Source organism: Malaclemys terrapin, chromosome 7 (assembly GCF_027887155.1).
Source record: "Malaclemys terrapin pileata isolate rMalTer1 chromosome 7, rMalTer1.hap1, whole genome shotgun sequence".
NCBI lineage: Eukaryota > Metazoa > Chordata > Testudines > Emydidae > Malaclemys > Malaclemys terrapin.
In genome coordinates, this window is record NC_071511.1 from 106,534,707 (window position 1) to 106,556,438 (window position 21,732).

At 40.2% G+C, this 21,732-nt stretch overlaps 1 protein-coding gene across 2 annotated transcripts in view; it reads left to right on the plus strand.

The window, feature by feature from the left end:
* The window catches only part of TEX36 (testis expressed 36), a 28,203-nt gene extending 25,504 nt beyond the window's left edge, over window positions 1-2,699 (plus strand). For both annotated transcript variants that reach the window (XM_054034289.1, XM_054034290.1), the window contains 2 exons: window positions 2-82; window positions 2,312-2,699. In XM_054034289.1, the coding sequence (XP_053890264.1) occupies window positions 2-82; window positions 2,312-2,542 (312 nt within the window). In that variant the 3' untranslated portion in view covers window positions 2,543-2,699. The remainder of the gene's footprint in view (window position 1; window positions 83-2,311) is intronic.
* The last annotated feature ends 19,033 nt before the right edge of the window (window positions 2,700-21,732 follow it).

Sequence of the window (21,732 nt, forward strand, 5' to 3'; positions counted from 1 at the left end):
GAAAGCAGTAAAAAATCACTTTCCATTTTCAACCCATGACAACAGGCATTGTTTACAGAATGTGGGAGAGTACTTTGATTTTGTGAGTATCCAGCACTGAGAAAATCAGCAAGTTCATATCTCTCAACCTGCCAGAGATTAAAGACAATTTTCTTGCAAAATTCATGGATGCTCAAAAAGGTGATGAGAGAAAATGCACACTAAACAGCACTGATAACATGCACAGATTGTTGGGACATAACTTTTTATGCGTAATTACATGTGGGTATGTCTTCTCAATCCTCATAACAGTATAATATAGCATTTACAGATACCTAGAATAGTATGTAGGATCTGGCAAGAGTGATACATACATAATTGACTTCTTGTGGAGCATAGCAGCCCAAATCATGTCACTTTCTTTTAGTCTACAGGTTTATGGGTTAGCCACTTGCAAAAGTGTTTTTATCTGGACACACTGATTGCTCGGTGTGCAAACGCAGATCTGGCATTCTGTTTTGGAAGCAGAGTTTTGGAAGTATTCTCTCTCACACAGCTGTGTTGGTGAAATTCATCTCTTCTCAAAAAGTTAGAATAAATGGTCTTTTTGTAGGCAATAAAGTAGGGATTGTAAGAAACAACCTGTGAGCAAGCTTCAGGACTGCAGCACAACCTCTCTGGACATGTCTATACGAACAGTTAGTGCATGGCCAACTAGGGTGTAAATCTACAGTGCACTAGCCTGCTATGCACTAACTGTCCATGTGGACCCTGCTACCATGCACTAAAAGTTCCATATTGTGTTTTAATATACTCTGCTTTGATAGTAGCATACCCTGTTACAGTCTGTGGGGCTAAAATAAAGGCTGTCCTGCTATCCCAGACTCTGGATCTGCACAAGCATAGATCATGTGCCCCTCTGGTACAACCCCGTCTCTCCCAGCTTATTTGGAGCTAGCATGGAGCTTATCTCTGTAGTGAGCATGAGTTATAGAGGCCTCCCTATGTAGCTGCTCTGCCTGGAAGTTTAGTAGCCTAGAGGAGTTTATAGGATATGTGTTTAAAGGTATCTTAAGGCAGTGGTTCTCAACCTTTCAGGGATCTGATTTGTCTTGCATACCCCAAGTTTCATCTCACTTAAAAAGCTACTTGTTTACAAAATCAGACATAACACTATAAAGTGTCACAGCACACGATTACTGAAAAATGGCTTACTTTCTCGTTTTGTCTCTATGAAATTTTAGTTTGTATTGACTTTGCTAGTGCTTTTTATGTAGCCTGCTGTAAAACTAAGCAAATATATGTATATGAGGTGATGTACCCCCTGGAAGACCTCTGCGTACACTTGGTTGAGAAGCACTGTCTTAAGGGAGCCACCATTCTGAGCAAATTTTTAAAATTTCCTCTTTTGCCTTTTACGTTTGCATGCGTAATAATTTCAATTTTGATTTTTTTTCCTTTTTGGAATGTTGATACATTTCTGTGGCAACAAAAGAGACAGCATGAGCTACTAGCGCGCAGAGCAGGGAGTCAGGAACTCCCATGTTCTGATTCCTGCTGTGCTACTGAATCCCTTTGTGAATTTGTTAGTCTCTAAGGTGCCACAAGTACTCCTGTTCTTTTTGAGGATACAGACTAACACGGCTGCTACCCTGAAATTTGTGAACTTGGGCAACTCTTAGGCCCAGATTCCCAAAAGCATTCATTAATGTTGAAAACCTTCCATTTTTTTGCCCAGTGTGCTATACTCAATGCCTGATCATTTTCAGAGATGCTGATCACGTGGAACTCTAGTGGGAGTTCAGTGGGAGCTGTGGGTACATCACATAAGAAAAATCAGACTCTCTGGGTCTCAAGTTTGGCACACAAAAGTAAGGGACACTTTTGAAAAACTTGGTTTTACACTTTGTTTATCTGTAAGCCATAAATAATGTTATTTATGTACCTCACTGGGCTGTTATGAAGATTCAGTTATTTAGTACTGCACTTTGAATATATAAAGTGCTATAGCAAGTAAAAGAATTATTATTTTATTCATAATAATAGATCAAAAGTCAAGATGTCTATTTCTGGTTTTCCTTTGTCTGTGCACCAGCATAGTTAATCGTGCTACCAGAAAGGTATATATTGGTAGGTCAGAGAATAATATTTATAACCTAACTGCTTGAAGCAGATCAGCAGTGGTTCTGATAATAACTTTGGTAAGTGCTTCTTTAATTTTTAACTGTTCCATGACAAAGTAGTGGATTTTTTCCTTAACATTCCAAACTTTAACAGTGAAACTGTGATCCTGAAATGTATTTATTAATTTTTCCTTTAATCTTTTTCCTAGAGCCTAGGACGAAAGAAGGTTGAACCAGAAAGAAGGCAACAGAATTCACAAAACTTCTGTCTGTGGGCACATGAGTACATTCCTAACAGTCATGATGGTTTTACCATTTATCAAACATCATTCATAGGTGATCAAGATACCAAGCGTCCTTTTTGTAGACGATATCCAAAACAGCACTTAGAAAGGTGCTACATTTATAAATCTATTCCTGAGAATGAAAAACACATGTAGTCAAACCACCATGTTAATTGCAGGACTCCTTATTTAGTATTAATTATTTAGTATTATTTACTCCTTATTTATCAATATCCTTTCTCTGGGTCTGAACCACTCTTACTCATCAAATACATGATGGAATAAATAAATAAATAAATCTGTGTAAAATGGATACTGCAGTACATGTTGCAAATATTTACAGTTGGCAGGTTTATTGAAATTAGCAATTATCTTGCTGTTTACATTCTTTAGCTTTACTGAAAACTAAAATTACTATGAAAACATAAGTTACAATAAAGTAAGTTGTAATGAATCACAACAACAACATTTTGGGAGGTAAAATATAGTTGTCTTTGTATAGTTATATTTTTAAAAATAGCAATATTGGAAGAAGAGAGGCAGGCCCAGATCCACAAGGGGACTTATGTGTTGCTCTGAGCTCACCTACCAGATTGGTCGAGATAGGTGGAGGGAAGCCTATCTTCACCTGGTTTGAGGATCCTCTGGGCTTAGGCATGAGATATTCACCTGGATGACTAGAGTGTAAGGCATTGTGTGCATGCCCAGTGGCAGAAACGTAGGCACCAAGGGAACTTTGACAGAAAAAATTTAGGCACTGAGGGATTTTAGGCACCTACTGGGTTAGGCAGCAGCCAAGCAGGAGTTTTGAGGCTCTCTGGTGCCTAAATTTTGGACTTAGGTGCGTAAATTGGAGTTAGGTGCCTAAGTCCTTTTGTGGATCTGGGCCACAGTGATTATACTTGTACAGTATAATTTGAAATTGATTTATGCCTTTAGGTACAAATTATGGTCCCTCTCTCTGCTGCTGCAGAAGCTCCTCCAGCAGTGGAACCAGTAGCATGGGGGGACAATGTGCAGAAGTTGATGGGGGCTGGGCAGTCAGGTGGGTATAGTGAAGCTGGATCCTTGGAACCCTCCCCCCCCCCCCTCCCCCAGGAACCATGTCACCATGTCAGGATCATACACTGTAGTTTCAGACATGGGGATGAACTTTGCTGTGCTGTGTCATGGGTGTGAAGGGGGGATTCCTCTCTTTACTTTCACCCCAACACACACACCTCTGCCCGAATTTTAATCATGGTGGATATGGCTCATGAGAGAAACTACATAATAATGCAACTGAATTCTATGTTATGGTGTAAAATAAATGTAGGCGTAACAAAGAAGGAGATGGACAGAAAGGGATGTCACAGTGTGTGTATGTGATTATATATAACATTGATAGTGAAGGACCAGGAGGAAACAATTTAGGAAAAGGTTTAGAATGCTAAGCTGTGTGATGGCTTTCATTGAGCTTAGGGTAGATGGGGTCTGGAAAGAACTCATGTTCTTATACTTAAACACCACCACAAGCTAAATAAACTAAAAGTTGATCCTACAAGCCTCCTGCACAAGAAACTCCTATGGATTGCAACATGTGGAAGAATTGTAAGATTAGTTCAAAAAACAACGTGTTTTCCTTCTGCAGAGCATTTTAACTCATATTTTATCATTGTTCCAAAACCAAAATATACACATCTTTGAACAATCTGTAAACAAACACATCGCCATGCAAAATAGTGAAGAACAGGCAACTAAAGCACAAACTTGTAGGAAAGGTTGATTTGACTACTAAATACATTTATTTCCACTTTGAATTCTCTGAGTTGGAAAGATGCAAGAGTTATTTTTGACATATTTTTAATCTATGGATACCAACATGCAATGGAAAATCTCCTCACATCACATCAAAATATATTATATTGGAAGATTTCCAGAAGCATGTAGTCATTTCCTTAGCACATGTGGAAATAAATAAATAAATAAATAAATAAATAAAATAATAGTGATTTTATTTATAAAGTGCCCCCCTACTGAGGTACTGCACAACATTTTGAAATACAAAACATCATTAAACCATAGGAAAAACAGATAAAAGGCCAAGGTTATTAAAAAAGAATAATTTATTTTGTTTGTTTCAGAGTGAATAGAACCAGTCTGACAGCTCTAAAATCAGATTTTCCAAAGCTTTAGCCAACAAATTTCACCCCCAAACTGATTCAACCAATGTGTATGCCAATTATATGGTATGTGAAGTACCCCACACTGTTCAGTATACCCAAGAGGGTAATCTCGGTCCTTCACCAGAAGGAAGAAAAACATTACAAATGCACAAAGAATGTGTATCTGTGGTTTACTATTACAAATGAATATAGTGAAATGAGTCTCTAGTTTGTTATGCTTTTCCCCAACAATCAAAAGATTCCAAATTTGTTTCTCTGACTTATTTTTGCTTTGTTTAAATTTTGACTTAAACTGTTTAAAAAAAAAAGTAGTTGTGGATTATTTTGTCAGTAAATTCTCAAACAGGATTGTAATAGATGCCAGAGGAAAAAGTGGAGTAAATATGTTCTCTATCCAAACTAGAATTTAAATTATCATAGTTGGGCTGAGTAAAACAGGTGATTTCCCAAATCCCCCTGATACTCTAAAGAACATGTTTATATGTTTATAGATGAGACAATATATGTAACTGTATGTAATTTTTAAATAACTGATGAGAAGCCCAATCTATTGGAGTGTTTGGTCTTCTGAGACCAGATCTACAAAGGGATTTAGGCATCCAATAACCAATGTTAGGTGGTACTGCAATCCACAATCCCCTGCCTGCCCTATCCTGTAAGTGCCTAAACTCACTTGCCACCTAAATTTTTATTGTAAAAGTTCCCTTACCACCTGTTTCTGCCTCTGTACACTGCTATCTTTAGGCATTGAGATGCCTATCTCCCCCATAAGCTGCAGCATGTTCCACACACTGGGGAAGATAGGTGCTCTTCTGCCTATGTTGCCTGATGCGATAGGTGAGCTCAGAGGATACCTAACTCCACACTTAATGGCTGGGCAGGGGTGGAAAACCTCATAGCCTTTAGCCCAGTGTTTAGGGTACTCATTTGGGATGTAGTAGATGCCAGTTCATTTCCCCCTTCTGCCAGATGTGGAGAAGGTGAGTGCCCTAACCACTAGACTATAGAACGACTCACTTTCTCTGGCCCAGTCATTAACTTAATTAAAGTGAAACTGCTTCGACAAGAGTATGAGAAGACCCACATGATAATATTCCACAGACCAGTGACTATGGCACCCTCCTCTGAAATAGGGAACTCACTGTTCAAATCCCTTCTCATCAGGCTGTGGGAGGAATTGAACTGAGGTCTCCTGCATCCTGGATGAATGTAGCCTGGGTGCAGTTATAAATGTGGTTAATATTAATATAGCTTGTTCCCAGTACAAGACACTTCTACACAGGTATAACTGTGTCCACAGTAGGGTTTGTACTGGTATAACTTTATCAGTTTAAAATCTCTCTCTCTCTCCCATCCCTAACTGATATAGTTATACCAGTGCAAGATCTGTGTGTAGCTCAGGCCTTGGACCAAGTTAGTATTAGTTTGGTCAACTCAGAATTCCTAAAATAAGTAGAAACCTCAGAGAAAGTATTTGTGGGTTTACACCTGAGCTACCTGTGAATTTTCTCTTGTTGTTTAGACACTTCCTGTCTGCTGCATTGCCCAGGAAGCACTAGCTGGCAAACAATGGAAAACCATTCTACTGTGTTACAAGAAAGGAGCACATACAGCTATCTCCTCCCAGATTTGTTGTTTTATGCCTCCCTTCCCTACAAAGTATTAAAATACTGAGATGATCCAATGCTTTATCTCTAGAACATCTAATTAAAGGGAAATCTATTCATCAGGGAAGTAATCCTGCCTGACTTTAATTTGGACGCATGGCAATTGTGGGTGTGGATGAACCATAAAAAAATACCCAGCTTATGATTCATTCAGGCAGCTGTGTAATGTTTATGACAAGTCAGCAGAGGTTGTCAACTCTATCTTTCCTCCAATCAATGTTTTCTAAATTTCTTATAGCTAAGTAATACAGATTTGTAAGTGAAATTTCTAGTTTATATTTAAAAATTCTTGAGTGTGCTGAGCAGTGAGACTTCAAATAAGAAAATATCAAAAGAATATATTTTTTTTGTTTGGGGGAGAATTCCATTCCAATGCAAAGGAGCCCCAAATCTCTAGGTTTCACTTAAGCCCATAGGGTGAAATCAACTTGTCATTGGACCATCTCTCTGTGGGAGAAGTGCAAATAGGTTGGGTAAGCTGAATCCAGCCTGCTATATAGGCCCCTTTCTCTTCCTCTTCTGCCTGTGGGAGACATACTGCTAACTGAGATGGAAAGCTTTTGGGGGAACCCCTCACTAAAAGTTTGGCAGCACATCACTAAACTGAAGAAGTCTTCTGCATCCATCTAAAAAATGCCAGCTATTTCTGCTCCATATTGCACATAATATCTTGTAAAAAAAGAGAAATATTAAGAATATGCTTTTCTCCTGCTATGAGATTTCTAGAACTAGCAAATACTCATCTAAGTTCCATAAAGCACTTTAGAGATATTACTTAATTAACACTTACAATATCCCTATGAAGTAGGTAAGTAATGGATTCCAATTTTACTGATGGGTTAGTTGAAGACCAAGGGTGACTTACCCAAGGTCATTCAGTAAGTCAACAGCAGGGCCAGGAGCATAGAATCCAGGACTCCTGACTCCTAGACTTCAACGCTAACTAAAAGTGTCCGTCCCCTTGTCTAGGCTTTGTACATATCAGTATTAGAGCTGTGTAGGAAAACGTGCTCAGCAAACATACCCAATCATAGCTTTCAGAAAAGAAAACAAATTTTCATTACCCCCTTTAATGTTCTTTAAAAATGCGAGGCAGTTTTTACCAGTGGAAACTTGCTATTTCCTTAGGTGAAAGTAAATACCGTTTAATTTTTTTTTATTTTAAAAAATCAGAAATAAAGATCTGCATTATGGGCCCAGACTGACAAACCATAACTGCCATAGAGCACAGGGCTTGCTATTGTGAGCAGTGCAGCTAGGCTTGCCACCTGTCCAGGTTTTTGCAAGATCATCCCCATTTGAGGTAGCTGTGCTGTGAAATCTGTAAGGATGTTTATTATACACTGTCAGCTATCCAGTTTTATGAGTACAGGATCATCCTGGATGCCCTTATTTTTTGTACCTCAGAGGTGGAACCCCATGTCCAACACTAGTAAATGGTTGGAGGATCGGTTCTATAACAGTTGCAGGTCATTCATACCTCAAAAGGCATCATTCATACCTCAAAATGCATTAATGGCTCTATACACAGAGCTTCTCATCTTATTGGATAATTAATCCATGCCCCAGTGGCACTTTGGCAGTGCTTTCTTTCATGCTGTGCTTCCCCTTAGATGGTAGTCAGATGGTGTATGGCTGTATCCATTTATGGGGAAAGTCAAAAGACAATAAAGTTTAATTTCCTGATTCTCCTGAGATACAGTGGTTCTTTTTAACAATGATTCTTCACTGGAGGAGAAATTAAAAAGCAGCATGATCAACATATTGCATAATATTTCATGGTTGGGGTTAAGTACCAGGTTTTTAAAGACTAATTTTTAACAAGACTGTAGTATTACTGAGCAAAACCATTTATCAAAAGTGTCTAAAGCTAATAACAAAAGTAAGATTAGACAAAGCATGATATCCTTTGTTCACTTCTTATAGGGCCTGTCTAAATATGTGGTTTTAATTTTCTACCTAAACTTAGCTTACTGTTCTTTGAAACTAAATTTCTAACAAATAATATAAATTTCTGATAGGGTGATCTTAAAAATATTTTGTAGTTGGTAATAGTTACATACCACAAGAGGACAAATAGCTGTGCATACCACAGTTCTAAGTAATAAGGAAAGAGCTTGATTTGAGTCTCACACCAGTTGTATGTTGTGTAACTCCACTGTTGTCAATGTCCACTGTTAGTCCTGGTTTATACTGGTATAAATCAGACCAGAATCAGGTCATAGTAAATTGATTCAGACTCGGATTAAGAGACTTTAAGGTGTTTTTAAATTGAGCTTTCATGTTGTTGCAGGGTTCAAATTCTTTCATTTCGCTATTGTTTCTCTTTTGTCTTTATTAAGCTCTATACCTGGCCCCATCTATTTACTGAATCAGAATGAGAAAATCCTATAAAGTAGAGAAAATTATTTAAAAGAAGTTGCCTATTAATTTAGTTTTAATTCAACATTAAATTATGTTTCTGTCTTCAAGTTTTGGATGTGTGCTAACCATGAGAACTAATAGGATCCCCTTTAGAACATACGTGTATTGATTTTTGGAGAAAGCGATGGCTAATAACTCCTATTTCATTGTTAGCTTACATTTTTGATTTCCATATGGTTTCAATAAAACATTACCCTTCTAAAGCTGCTACAGTGTGTCTTTATATTACAAATTAGAGACTTTCTAAAGTATCTAAATACCCTATTTTAAGTCAATGGTTAACTAACTACCTGTGAAATTTGGAATTCTTGTTAAGCATCATTTTCCTTTTCACAAACAAGCAAGAAAACTAGAGAGACTTTTTTGCTTTAATTCTGGTTTTGTACTTTTTTATTTAGAAAAAATATTTATGCATATTCATGGGCTATATGATCCCCTCTCAAAGAGAAATGTGGAGGAGGGACACACATACTATAGAGATGGATGCCAATATGAAAACCTAAGCATTGATCCTGCAACTGGGTCCATGTGGGGGGACCCTTACTCCCATGTACAGCCTCACTGAAGTCAATTGGGCTCCACATGCTCTGTCCATACAGATTCAATTACAGAACCAGGGCCTTTGTTAGCTGGGTAACTCCACAAGGGAATAAAATTTCCTTTTAAAAAAAGGGGTGGGGAAGGGATCAAAAGAATACGGTGACCCTTGCCAAGATCTCAAGTAATTAAGTCCCTCAGGTGGAAGGGGAGTGTTAGGGTAGTGAAGACAGTAAGAGCCACACTGCCTTCCAACCATGAGGATTTGAAAGATCTACAATGAAGGCAAACCCCAGTTTCTCAAATACAGATGCATCTGTGTGAAGGACAGGGCCGCCCAGAACGGGAGGCAAGTGGGGCAATTTGCCCCAGGCCCCGGGCCCCACAGGGGCCCCCACGAGAATATAGTATTCTATAGTATTGCAACTTTTTTTATGGAAGGGGACCCCGAAATTGCTTTGCCCCAGGCCCCCTGAATCCTCTGGGCAGCCCTGATGAAGGACTGGAGTCCTTGCTGTTCTGCTGGCTCTGCCTTTCCCTTCCTGACAGTACAGCTCTATATTGGCTGATTCCCTCCCCAGCTATGCAGAGTTAGTGCAGCCTTAACTCCTGAGCAGCTATCTAAGTGGGTATTCATGGGTTGTGATGCAGCAGAATGACATTCTACTCCTTCCCTGCCACTGGCTCAAATGTGTATCTGTGGTTTACTATTACAAACCCTCAAAGTACCACAAAAGAAAGATCCTGCTGAGATATGGCAAGGAGACACCACTTCCTCCTTTGTCACCAGAATCAGGGTCACCCTGGTTGGTGGAGGGGCTGATATTATTCTAGGCCATTGTATCATGATACAGTCTGGGACTACTAAATTCTGCTAAAAGCTGTTTGTGAATTAGGTCAGCAGTGGAAACAGTCTCTTCACCTGATTTATCCAGTTTATTTTCATCTTGTTCTTAAATTTCAAAATGTCTAGACTCTGATCTCATTGCCAAAATATAAAGATTTAGGCCCAGATCCACAAGTGTATTGAGGCTCCTAACTTCCATTGATTTCAACAGTCCCAAACTTGCTCACTAGTAGGTGGTCTATATGCTAGTACTTACAATATGAAAAAAATTATGTCACGACTACTGGTATCCTCCACAATATTCTACCCCCATATCAATCTTATCTTAACATATTTGCTCTGCATCAAAAGTACAGAGAATTTATAAAATGTACTTGTGAAAACCTTTGCTAATGAAAACTTCTATCATGTTTTCCTAAACAGCTTTACTCCAGAGCTAACATGCTGATCTAAAATAAAAATGCAATAACTTCTAAAACTAGCTATATTTTGCTATCTTTCCCCTGTAGGTTTTTTGCAATATGTTTCTAGAAATATTTTATGCACTCTGACACAAAACAATATCTACAGCTGTAATAATAAATTAGATGCAGTGGGAATTTAAGCTTGTTCTTGTGTTCAAGGTGATATAGTGGAAATCATTCATAATGAAGAAAAAGTCATTATTATGCATCATTTTTTATTAAACATGCTCCCAAATTATCCTGAGTATATAACAGAATGTTTCTAGGACTTTGTTACAACCATGGTCTAGTTAAATCCATGTGAATAACCCCATATTTGCATAACTGAGATTTCTAAGAATATAAACCTTTCATATTTTAAGCTCTGCCAAGCCTTGCTCCTTTTCTACATATCTGTCATAGTTTTATCATGAATCAAAAAAAAAAAAAAAAAAAAAACCCAGAATCAGTAACATGCATAATCAGGCTCCTTCTGATTTCAGTATGCAAATATACTACATATTGATGAAAATTTTCTGAGTCTAAAGTTGTTTTGTTCTTTTTCCTCTCAGCAGTCCCTAAGCCTTTTAATTTTAATATTTCATGCACTGATGCACAAACAATATAAACATGAGATCATGTATCAAATAACTAGTTAAAATATATTTGTTAGATGGTTCACTTAATAGATTGTTTTTCTTGACTAACTTTAAGACAGGTTATGTATTCTGAAAAGCCAATAACAAATAGATCACAAAGGCCCAAATCCTGCAGCTGGAAAGGGGATTGCTGCACCTGTATGCATGCTATCAATTGGAGGATCAAGGCTATCCCAATACCAGCAGTTGGTTGATCAGTGAAATTCGGTCATTTGATCACCAGTTGCAGGGCACAGTGTTAATCACAAATGCCTGTTAAATTGTGAGGTGATTAAGCTGATACTCAGCCAAGACACAGTTATGTTCTTGATGCATCCTAATGAATGAACTTACATTCATAAGTCACCTAAGCAGGGGCAATGTTCAGATGGGATATGGATTAATTACTCTAAAATGATCAGGTGGTTTTCCATTACACAAAGTCAAAAAAATATCACATTCATGATTATTGCAATATATTGTAGTACTGTTCTATGTATTCTTAGACTGCACACCATGCACACACAATATGCTATAGGACAGGGGTGTCCAACCTGAGCCCGACAAGGAGCTAGAATTTACCGATGAACATTGCCAAAGAGCCACAGTAATACGTCAGCGGCCCCCCATCCGCTACCAGCCTCCAGCGCCTCCCGCCCACTGGCAGCCCCGCCAATCAACGCCTTCCCCTCCCTCTCCCTTTCCGTCTCCCTTCCCATGCCTCCTGCCTGCCGCGATCAGTTGTTTTGCAGTGTGCAGGAGGCTCTGGTGTGGAGGGGGGAGGAGCGAGGGCATGGCAGCCTCGGGGGGAAGGGGCAGGGGCTTTGGGGGAAGGGGTGGAGCGGTGGCTGGACCTGGGCCAGAGCAGGGGGTTGAGAAGTGAGCACACCATAGCACATTGGAAAGTTAGCATGTGTAGCTCCAGCCTCGGAGTCAGCACCTATGCAAGGAGCAGCATATTAACCTCTGAAGAGCCACAAGTTGGCAACCCCTGCTATAGGAGATATATTATCGGTTTCTTAGGACATACCCCTTTTTATTCTTGTGTGTCTTTCCAGCCATCTTGGTGCTCCTGACAAAAGAGACAAACAAACTAAACACTAAAAATGAGCTTTGTAATAGTTCATATAAGCATCAGATAAAGATATTTGACTTCACAATCAAACACCCAACAGTAACAATCATGCTGAGTGTGAGAGAAACCTGTCCCCATGCCTGAGTCATGGACCTTTGTATACAAATGCATGATTTAGCTATTAAATGCAAAGGTGAAACTGGCTAGGAAAAGGGAGGGAAAGATGGCACAACTACCCTTGTTGCTCAAAAGGCAAAAAACTAGGGCCCGATCCTGCAAAGTGCCGAGCACCCATAACTCAAAGATGAGTCTGTTACAGGTCCTCCTCTGTCTTGAACAACAAAGGATATGAGCCTGTTCCCGCCGCACTTAAAGAGGGTTGGAATAGTCTGAAAACTGACAGCACTAATTCAACAGGCAGTGAGCACTTGGGCTGTGAAAAATGCCAAACAGAAGATGTTAGCTTTAAAATCCACTCTGTTCAGGTTACTTCTATGACCCCATGAAAGCTCAGGTTTGTAAAGAATGGAGCTGCTTGCCTCCTACACAGGTTAGGACCTCTGATATTCTCATTGCAATCCTATGGGTTTCCACTGGAATTTGGCCCCCTCATGTTTTTGTGCATGCAGCTTCTCCATAGCCCCCATTTTTCCATCTCTAATATTGTCACTGAGGTTAGTATTAACTCTCATCAGTGTAAGACACATGACAAAAATCGGGTCTGGATGGTTCAAGGGTTTTGTAATAGGATACAGAGTCCTTTTCACCTCTCCATCACTGGTTGGGATCCAAAAGGCATTATCCTGTTAAATAATGCAGGTACAAGCAATGATTTATGTTACTTATGCATTTATTACTTGTGTTATAGAGTCCACAATCAGGATCCAGGTACCATTGTAATAAGTCTGCATCCGCATCTGTCTCACCCAAGGAGACACTAACAATGTTTACCCATGTAATAATGCTAGTCTTTACACACACTTCAGCTGTTTTGTGTGTCATTGCTACCTTCCCCACAAAGGCAAAGATAACTCTAATGCAGTAATTAAAGTACAGGAGGGGGAAGATACTAGCTTTTCTATGCACATTTTTGGAAACCTGCTTTAGGTGAATTGCGTTCAAGCCTTCACAAAAAACATCCTCCTCACAGTTGCCAAATTCAGAGACACCATGAATGGAATGGAGACTGATCAACCTCAGGATGGACCTCTGAAGTGCCTTCCCCATAAAAGCACATGGGAACAGCGAGGGGAAGGTTCTACAGCTGTGTTCAGACTGTGCTGTATCAATTCCATGGGCTGGGAAAGGATGAGGGAGGTGTAATGTTTATAGCAGGAGTCTCAGGACTCATGGATTCTATTCTCTCATCCTTTACTGACTTGTTAGTTAACCTTGGATAGGTCACAACCTCTGTGCATTGGTTCCCCATCTGTGAAATGGGGATAGTGTTACTTTTCCTTCTCCAAGCAGTACCCTCACTTTCATGTTTATGTATGTCCAAATAACAGGGGGGGGGGAAATCAATCAACCTCCCCAAAAATTACCATCAAGCCTTTTTGGTTTTGGCAGGGAAAGAAGAAAAAGTTATCACTGGTATTTTATTATTACTCATGGGAGCTGCTCAGATACAGTGAGTAAGAATAGAGCGTGCGGGGGGGTGGGGGGATGGTGACAGTGATTAATGTTTTTAAAGCACTTTGAAATCTTTGGATGAAAAGATCTAAGTGCACAATATTATTAATCATAAGCAAAGGATTTCTGTTTCCAGGACTGTCAGTCTGGCACCTTCTATGACCATTACATTAAAAAGAGAAGAGAACTAACCTACACCCTGGTAAGATCAAAGACCGTTGCAAAGAGCTATAACCAGGCAAGAGGGTTGTGAATTCCAGCAAATATCCCCTGATGTGACTCTAATGAATCAGACTCATTGGGTTTATTTATCTCTTAATATCACACATTGTCTGTGAAGTTAAACCAATACAATAATGCTTTGCATTTCTATAATACTTTTTATAAGGATCTCAAAGTGCTTTTTCAAACAATAATTAAGCCTCTCAGCACCCCATGAAGTATTATTAACTCAGCTATTTGGCAGAAGTGGGAATAGAACCCAGGAATTCCCTTGCTTTTATCACCTGACCCCCACCTGAACAATACCATGACCTCTTTTGAAACAATTTTAATTAAGCAGTATGGAACAGCAAACTTTTTTCCATGTGCTCCTCTCCCTATGCACACTGTGGTTTGTTTTAAATAAGCTCAACGGTGAAGTCATTTAAGGAAATGAAGATATTTCATAGATATTTGCATGTGAATATAGGCCACCCTGCTGTTTGATTAAACTGAAATTTAAGAAAACTATAAGAATCTAGGTTCATATACAGTACAGTACTTTACATTCGCATTGCAAAGGTTGTTGGAGAAAAAATGATGATAATATCCTTGGAAGCACATGACTAATGAGAATATATATAGCACTTCTGAGACAGCTCAAATGTATAATTATTGTGAAGATTTCACAGACACATAAATATAATGATCTTCAGCTAAGCAAATTGCTAGCTACCAATGAAATAAATACTGTCCCTTCAGAATTTGAAATAATTTGGTACTGTAGGTGGTGGGAAATGATTCACCTTAGCTGTTATCTCTGGAACAGTAATATAGAAATATATCTGCCAGCACTGTTGCATTTACATTGTTCTTCATATCCTGTGGAGTTTGTCAGAAGATCTCTGGTCCCTGCTGATTTCCAACCCCTTATTTTGATAAGCCGCTGCACAGCATGACTCAACAATGGGTTGGAGCAGCTAATATTGTTTACCACAGTAGGCATCACAGCCATAATATTTTTCCAAGAAACACTGATGTGTTTAAAGGTCAGGTTGTTACTGATTTGACTGCTTAACATGAATTCATCCTTCTAGGAGTAAAATGGTGTACATGCCTTGGGATAAAGGTTAAACTGTTTGTGCACTGAATTGGTGGAATACACGAGACTTTTGCACACAAACAGCCTATTCTGGTCAGTCAAGGAGATGTAGTGCTTTACATTGTAGTATAAGTTTTGAACCACTGGCATCCTCTGAACATATTTAGTTGCAGAAGAAAAATTATTGAAAACTTTGTCACATGTAGACACCACGAACCCACACTTGCCAACCCCCCCGCACACACACACACACGCTGCTGTTGTTCCTCCTTGGGCACCAGACTTCAAAGGCAGGACCTGTTCTGGCTGTTTGAAAGTCAGCAGTCAAGGGTGCCCTAGGCTTGAAGAGGCTCTCACAAGGAGGCAGAGACAGACTTTGGCTACGGCTTGCTCAGTTCCTCATTCCTCCATGTGGCATGTTAGGAACGAGCATGAGTTCCCTACACTGAGCCACACCTCATTCTCAATCCCCTCTAGGGCTTGCCCAGAGATTGGAACCTCCCAGAGCTGAGAAGCAGCCCCCTCTCACAGACATCAAGGGAAGGGATATGTGTGGGTAGGGGTTAGAGGTCTGTGTTCTCTTTCCCTCCTGGATCTCATTTCTAAGCATGCGTGTTCCTGCCCCAGACAGAGTTTCCTCCAGCCTCTGAGAAATGTCCTGAGCCCATCTGGGACTTAAACTGGGCTCCTGCCTACTTGCTAGTGACTGCTCCAACCCCCTCAGGGACTTCCTTACCTCTTTATGCTGCCTCCTGACCTGCCAGCCCCCCTGTCTTGCAGCCTCCTTATGTTTTCCAGTCCTTGTCTCCTCTCAGCTTCTGTGCCTGAGGTTCCCCCTATCAACTAACCTGCCTTTCTGTGCATCTCCTCCCAGCCGCTGGGGAAATTTTATTTTTAATCGTATTTTTTTTTTTTTACTTTGTCCAGCAAGGCCTGATGTGTGATAGCTGGGGCCGTTGTGTCAGATTAAAAACAAGTAGACCATGGGCTAATAGGTACAATTTTAAAAAGGGACCAACAGTAGGTACAAAGAAGGCAACTGAATAGAGCTGATACATATTAATAAAGTAACTAACCTGTGCTTATCTCCCTGATGTTTATCCCCTTTCCCTACCCCTTTGTTTGGGGGTGAGAGTTAGTCTATTTAGGTTGTACGTTATTCAGAGAAGGTACAGTCTTAGATATTTGTACAGGTAGGGTTGCCAGGTGTCTGGAAAGTGCAGTCAAAAAGGGAACCTGGCAGTGTCTGCTCAGCACTGCTGACCGAACCCTAAAAGTCCGGTTACCTGGAGTAAGAGGCCTCCACCACCGGAAGGCGGGAAGAGCAGCAACTGCTGTTGGAGCCTGAACGAGCAGTGGAGTACTCAGGAATGGCTCCAGCAGAGATGGGTACTGGCAGCTCCCCATCCTGCCCTAAGTGCAGATCTCCCTGCCTCACTCCCCCCACCCCCGACTCCCAGAGCACGGCTCTCCTTCCCTCCCCCTCCTGCCCCAGGCACCCCACCCCCGGAGTGTGGCTCTCCCTCCCCTTCCCTGGAGCGCAGTTCATTCTTCCCTGCCCCAGTCATCCCACCGCACCCCCAGAGCCTGGCTCTCCCTCCCTTGTCTTCTTCCAGTTACTCACCCCTGTCTGGCTCTCTCTCCAACGTCCTCCCCCAGTCACCCCTCCTCCCTTAGAGCCCTGCTCAGCTGGCAGGGGGAGGGTGGTGGAGAGAGCAGCAGGTGATGAAGGGGGGGCGGGGCCTTGGGGAAAGAGGCAGAGCAGGGGACAAGCGAGGTTCTGGCGCTTAGTGTCTGGTTTTCACAAATGAGAAAGTTGACCACCCTATGTACAGGGCCTAGCACAATGGGGTCTCTGTCTTGACTGAGGCCCTAGGGTGCTACCACAATGTAAGTAATAACAAAATGGGAAGAATATTTTTAAATCTAAATTTACTTTTCATCACTGAGGCTGTTTAACTTTTGCATTTGCCTGTATATAGTATGTGGACTAATCAGTTTAACTTTTGTTTTGAGTTAGGGCTTATTGACACAGTGCAGCAATGCTTACCAAAGCAGTGTAAATTGAAGAGTGGTCCATAGCATAGCACTAATTGCCCCATACAGACCCTGATGATATACTTTAAATGGTACCTAGTGCACAATGATTTGAAACGATACTATGTTATTATGCTCTAGCAACCTTTTAGAACACATAAGCAGAGTCTACATAGGTTAGGTAGAGTGCAACATTTTAGAGAACTCTCCAATTTATTAGCCCCTCTCCCTCCCATTGACACACTATGTAGACAAGCTCTTAGTTTCACTTTCTGGTTTTCATCTAGTAGCATACTGCTGCAATGGTTGGGTTGCAAATACCACAGGAACGTGTTTAAATCCAAACAAAATAAAGGTTTTCATTGAAACTTTTAAAAAAATTTAGAAGACATTTGTTAAAATTTTATTTATTCAAATTTTGTAACACAAGAACTCCAGTTCTGGCACCAGAGCTCAGGTCAATCCCTTGATCTTGTTTTCATGGGCATATGTTAATACCTTGATCATCTTGGCATTTGCTTTAGGAACAGATGGAGAAAGCAGTCCATAACGTTCCTGTTGGCCTAAAAGCAGAATGAGTGTCTACTAGAGTCATGAGTAGCCTGCTGGCTGTCTTCAATAGCACATGACTGGTAGGTGACTAGCTTTGCTTTCACAAGAAAGAGATGCTGCATTGGTTTGAAGAATTTGTTCAACTGTATTAGTAAAACTTAAAAGTACCATGTAGGTACATAAAGAGAACAAAAGTGAAATAGCGAATATGTCATGAATATAAATGCTTGCACTAGAATTTAAATATCAAGCACACCCTTGAGCCTGTCTTAGGTTCAGAAAAGCTTTTGGATTTTTTATGATAGACCCATCTAGAAACTCTACAGAAGAAGGATGTATGCTTAAAAAAAAAAATCATGCTGCAGTTTGGTTAAGAACATAGAACATAAGAATGGCCATACTGGGTCAGACCAAAGATCCATCTAGCCCAGTATCCTGTCTACCGACGGTGGCCAATGCCAGGTGCCCTAGAGGGAATGAACCTAACAGGTAATGATCAAGTGATCTCTCTCCTGCCATCCATCTCCACCCTTTGACAAACAGAATCTAGGGACACCATTCCTTACCCAGTGTGGCTAATAGCCATTAATGGACTTAACAACCGTGAATTTATCCAGTTCTCTTATAAATGCTGTTATAGTCCTAGCCTTCACAACCTCCTCAGGTAAGGAGTTCCACAAGTTGACTGTGCGCTGTGTGAAGAAGAACTTCCTTTTATTTGTTTTAAAACTGCTGCCTATTAATTTCATTTGGTGACCCCTAGTTCTTGTATTATGGGAATAAGTAAATAACTTTTCCTTATCTACTTTCTCCACATCACTCATAATTTTATATACCTCTATCATATCCCCCCTTACTCTCCTCTTTCCCAAGCTGAAAAGTCCTAGCCTCTTTAATCTCTCCTCATATGGGACCCGTTCCAAACCCCTAATCATTTTAGTTGCCCTTCTCTGAACCTTTTCTAGTGCCAGTATATCTTTTTTGAGATGAGGAGACCACATCTGTACGCAGTATTCAAGATGTGGGTGTACCATCGATTTATATAAGGGCAATAATATATTCTCCATCTTATTCTCTATCCCCTTTTTAATGATTCCTAACATTCTGTTTGCTCCACCTCTGCACACTGCGTGGACATCTTCAGAGAACTATCCACGATGATTCTAAGATCTTTTTCCTGATTCGTTGTAGCTAAATTAGCCACCATCATATTGTATGTATAGTTGGGGTTATTTTTTCCAATGTGCATTACTTTACATTTATCCACATTAAATTTCATTTGCCATTTTGTTGCCCAATCACTTAGTTTTGTGAAATCTTTTTGAAGTTCTTCACAGTCTGCTTTGGTCTTAACTATCTTGAGCAGTTTAGTATCATCTGCAAACTTTGCCACCTCACTTTTTACCCCTTTCTCCAGATCATTTATGAATAAGTTGTATAGGATTGGTCCTAGGACTGACCCTTGGGGAACACCACTAGTTACTCCTCTCCATTCTGAGAATTTACCATTAATTCCTACCCTTTGTTCCCTGTCTTTTAACCAGTTCTCAATCCATGAAAGGACCTTCGCTTTTATCCCATGACAACTTAATTTACGTAAGAGCCTTTGGTGAGGGACTTTGTCAAAGGCTTTCTGGAAATCTAAGTACACTATGTCCACTGGATCCCCCTTGTCCACATGTTTGTTCAAAGAACTCTAATAGATTAGTAAGATACGATTTCCCTTTACAGAAACCATGTTGACTTTTGCCCAACAATTTATGTTCTTCTATGTGCCTGACAATTTTATTCTTTATTATTGTTTTGACTAATTTGCCCGGTACCGAAGTTTGACTTACCGGTCTGTAATTGCCGGGATCACCTCTAGAGCCCTTTTTAAATATTGGTGTTACATTAGCTACCTTCCAGTCAATGGGTACAGAAGCTGATTTAAAGGACAGGTTACAAACCCTATGAAATAGTGCAATTTAATGCAATTTCACATTTGAGTTCTTTCAGAACTCTTGGGTGAATGCCATCTGGTCCCGGTGACTTGTTAATGTTAAGTTTATTAATTTATTACAAAACCTCCTCTAGTGACACTTCAATCCGTGACAGTTCCTCAGATTTGTCACCTACAAAAACTGGCTCAGGTCTGGGAATCTCCCTAACATCCTCAGCCATGAAGACTGAAGCAAAGAATTCGTTTAGTTTCTCCGCAATGACTTCATCGTCTTTAAGCGCTCCTTTTCTATCTCTATCATCGAGGGGCCCCACTGGTTGTTTAGCAGGCTTCCTGCTTCTGATGTACTTAAAAAACATTTTGTTATTACCTTTTGAGTTTTTGGCTAGCCGTTCTTCAAACTTCTCTTTGGCTTTTCTTATTACACTTTTACACTTAATTTGGCACTGTTTATGCTCCTTTCTATTTACCTCACTAGGATTTGACTTCCACTTTTTAAAGGAAGTCTTTTTATCTCTTACTGCTTCTTTTACATGGTTGTTAAGCCACGGTGGCTCTTTTTTAGTTCTTTTACTGTGTTTCTTAATTTGGGGTATACATTTAAGTTGGGCCTCTATTATGGTGTCTTTAAAAAGCGCCCATGCAGCTTGCAGGGATTTCACTTTAGTCACTGTACCTTTTAATTTCTGTTTAACTAACCCCCTCATTTTTGCATAGTTCCCCTTTTTGAAATTAAATGCCACAGTGTTGGGCTGTTGAGATGTTCTTCCCACCACAGGGATGTTAAATGTTATTATATTATGGTCACTGTTTCCAAGCGGTCCTGTTATTATTACCTCTTGGACCAGCTCCTGCGCTCCACTCAGGACTAAATCTAGAGTTGCCTCTCCCCTTGTGGATTCCCGTACCAGCTGCTCCAAGAAGCAGTCATTTAAAGTATTGAGAAATTTTGTCTCTGCATTTCGTCCTGAGGTGACATGTTCCCAGTCAATATGGAGATAATTGAAATCCCCCACTATTACTGAGTTCTTAATTTTGATAGCCTCTCTAATTTCCCTTAGCATTTCATCATCACTATCATTGTCCTGGTCAGGTGGTCGATAATAGATCCCTAATGTTATATTCTTATTACAGTATGAAATTACTATCCATAGAGATGCTATGGAACATGTGGATTTACTTAAGATTTTTACTTCATTTGGTGTTTTAACTGAATTTTACAGATATTCTCACATCAAGGATCTTAGCTTGAATCCTGGAATTATTTCAAATACTGAAGTGTGATAGTAACAAAAGAAATCCCCTCCAGGATGTCGCTCCTAGTTGTTGTTTCTGCCAGGTTGCCTCCATTCCTCACTCTCAACACGGCAGGTCAGAAAGCTGATGCTATTTTCTTTAGGCTTTAACTAGGTTTCTCAGAGGAAAGGGTATTTCATGAAAGATATACAAGTGTGAGGGGGAGGTGTGACCAGAGAAAAATTCTAGATTTTTTTTAAAGTAGGAAAAGAGACTTGCCAGAATGGAAGGTTTGAAATATTCATTTGAATAAAAGGTAGATAATTCTATTTTCTTTTCTATTCCATAGAGATGCTTATACTGCCCTCATCACTGTAGTATCTGAGCATTTTCCAGTAGTGCATTAAGTGATGTGATTAACATCTGACATGTATGTGGGGGAAAACTGATGGGAAAACTCAAGACTTGCAGATGCAAGGTGGACTGGAGAACTCTAAGGGGAGACTGCTGGCTGAGAAAAGTGGCCAGTGGAAACATGTGACTACAAGAACCAGGTTGAGGAGGAAAAAAGACCGGCTAGTGAAGGAGAAATAGAGCTGAGGAACAGGTTTGCTGAGCTGGAAAATGAAGGGGCACAGCAGGCAGTAACAGAAGGTAGGAAAGCGAGAATGGGATAAGAACGAAGATTCTCTCATGGAGCGGTAACTGGTTAAAAGATAGGAAACAAAGGGTAGGAATAAATGGTCAGTTTTCAGAAAGGAGAGAGGTAAATAGTGGTGTCCCCCAGGGGTCTGTACTTGGTCCAGTCCTATTCAACATACTCATAAGTGATCTGGAAAAAGGGGTAA